The sequence below is a fragment of the Sinocyclocheilus grahami genome, unplaced genomic scaffold (assembly GCF_001515645.1).
Source record: "Sinocyclocheilus grahami isolate Dianchi unplaced genomic scaffold, SAMN03320097.WGS_v1.1 scaffold4651.1, whole genome shotgun sequence".
Lineage (NCBI taxonomy): Eukaryota > Metazoa > Chordata > Actinopteri > Cypriniformes > Cyprinidae > Sinocyclocheilus > Sinocyclocheilus grahami.
In genome coordinates, this window is record NW_015509549.1 from 1 (window position 1) to 1,692 (window position 1,692).

Consider the following 1,692-nt stretch of genomic DNA (forward strand, 5'->3'; position numbering starts at 1 on the left):
TGTGTAAAGCATATTTTGTAGATTTTTTTCTGAGCTTTATCAGGTGATCTTAAGACATACCTGAAGGCAATAGGGTTGGTCCGGCCAAGCCCCAGGACGAGAGACTCAGTGATGTCCATGCTCTCAGAGCGCATCATGGGAACCACATGCTTGAACAAGGAGGAAGGGGACGGAATGCTAATGATCTGCAAAGACACACACATGTACACAAACTTGTTAATCATTTCAAATATGGTGTCCCAAATCAGGCAATGTGCAAATATTTCACATTTAACAATACTAATTATTGCATCTGACACTAGAGCTGGTAGGGTGCTGTGACCTCGACCTTTGAGTCGTAACTATATCCGCTGTCTGGGGTGGATGCCAGCGTCTCAGGTGGGGAGCAGCGGACAGAGCCGGGGGCCGATGAAGATGAAGATGTGGAAGAGGTGGCAGAGCTGCAGCAGAGGATTAGGTAGTTCCTCCAAAGTCCCACATATGAGTCACTGCTACTGCTCATGCTGTTCACCTTTTTAGCATTGATCGGGCTGCTGCAAGGTCAAAGGTCACACAGGAAAGTCACATAATCTGGCTTACAGAAATACATCATATACAAACAAGTTTGCCAAATAAAAAAATAATGATTTTTATGCAGTCACATGGCTGTTTATTATTAAGTATATAAAAGAAAAGTATGAAATATTATTAATTCTCACATTAATATAGTGAAAACCGTGTGGAAATGTCTGTCTTTATTATTACCTGGATGTTTAATCAAATTTTATGTCTTTAAATTTTTTTTATCTATCTGACAACAATGGCTAACAAATATAGACTAAAAACATTGAGATACTGTATAAGTATTTTTTTTTACCCAAGTCACCCAGCACTACTAGAGACACATTTGAATGTAAAAACATACTTGATGTCGACTTGTGGCGAGAGCAGCTGAAGGCGTGTGGAGGCAAAGACCCAGGCGTAGCTCAGCGCAGTGGGGCAGTGCTTGGGCAGGTGTTCTTGCCGCAGGTAACTAGACAGGCTGATGACCCAGGGGTCCTGACCTTGAGTCACATGGGCAAACACCCAGATGTGGGAGGGGCTTACCACATCAAACTGGTGGCTGATGGGAGATGAGCTCCACTCTGCCAGAGTCTGAAGGTCTATTCCACTGGGACAGAACAGCAGATTCGTCTACAGTGAAAAGGGGCAAAAAAAGATAACCCTGATATAGTTTCATTTGTACTTTTTGGTTTTGGGCAGAAGCTTTCTAAGCATTCCAGTGTGGAGGGGACACCAACATCCAAAAACACATAATGTCCTGCATTCCCTCACCTGATCGGCCCCAGTAAGGTGAATAAAGCTTTCAAGGACTGAAGCACTCAATCTGTCCATCACTTCTATAGCCAACTCCTCATCTCCCTGAGAGAGAGAGAAACAAGACAAAGCAATGAATATGAAGTGCAAACAAAACAATGTCACCTCATGTAGGTGAATAACAGGAAGTCATTTAGAGCAGATGGTTACCTTAGCGATGCCGAGGGCTGTGTGCAGTGATCGGACTTCTTTGAGGACATTGACAGCGAGTCTGCGTGTTGCTGGTCGACAGCTGCACAGCACGACCAGAGCCAGACCCTCCACCACATGCAGAACCGTCCAGAGAGGAGATCGCTCCAGAGGGAGAGATGGGCTCTAAAAAGTATTTAAAAATAC

At 44.2% G+C, this 1,692-nt stretch overlaps 1 protein-coding gene across 1 annotated transcript in view; it reads right to left on the minus strand.

Moving 5' to 3' along the window:
• Positions 1-60: 60 nt before the first annotated feature.
• LOC107576921 (protein furry homolog-like) overlaps positions 61-1,692 on the minus strand; it is a gene marked incomplete at both ends in the record, with an annotated part of 14,363 nt that continues 12,731 nt past the window's right edge. The window contains 5 exons of the mRNA XM_016263043.1: positions 61-185; positions 329-533; positions 905-1,173; positions 1,315-1,401; positions 1,507-1,671. Coding sequence (XP_016118529.1) covers positions 61-185; positions 329-533; positions 905-1,173; positions 1,315-1,401; positions 1,507-1,671 — 851 coding nt within the window. The remainder of the gene's footprint in view (positions 186-328; positions 534-904; positions 1,174-1,314; positions 1,402-1,506; positions 1,672-1,692) is intronic.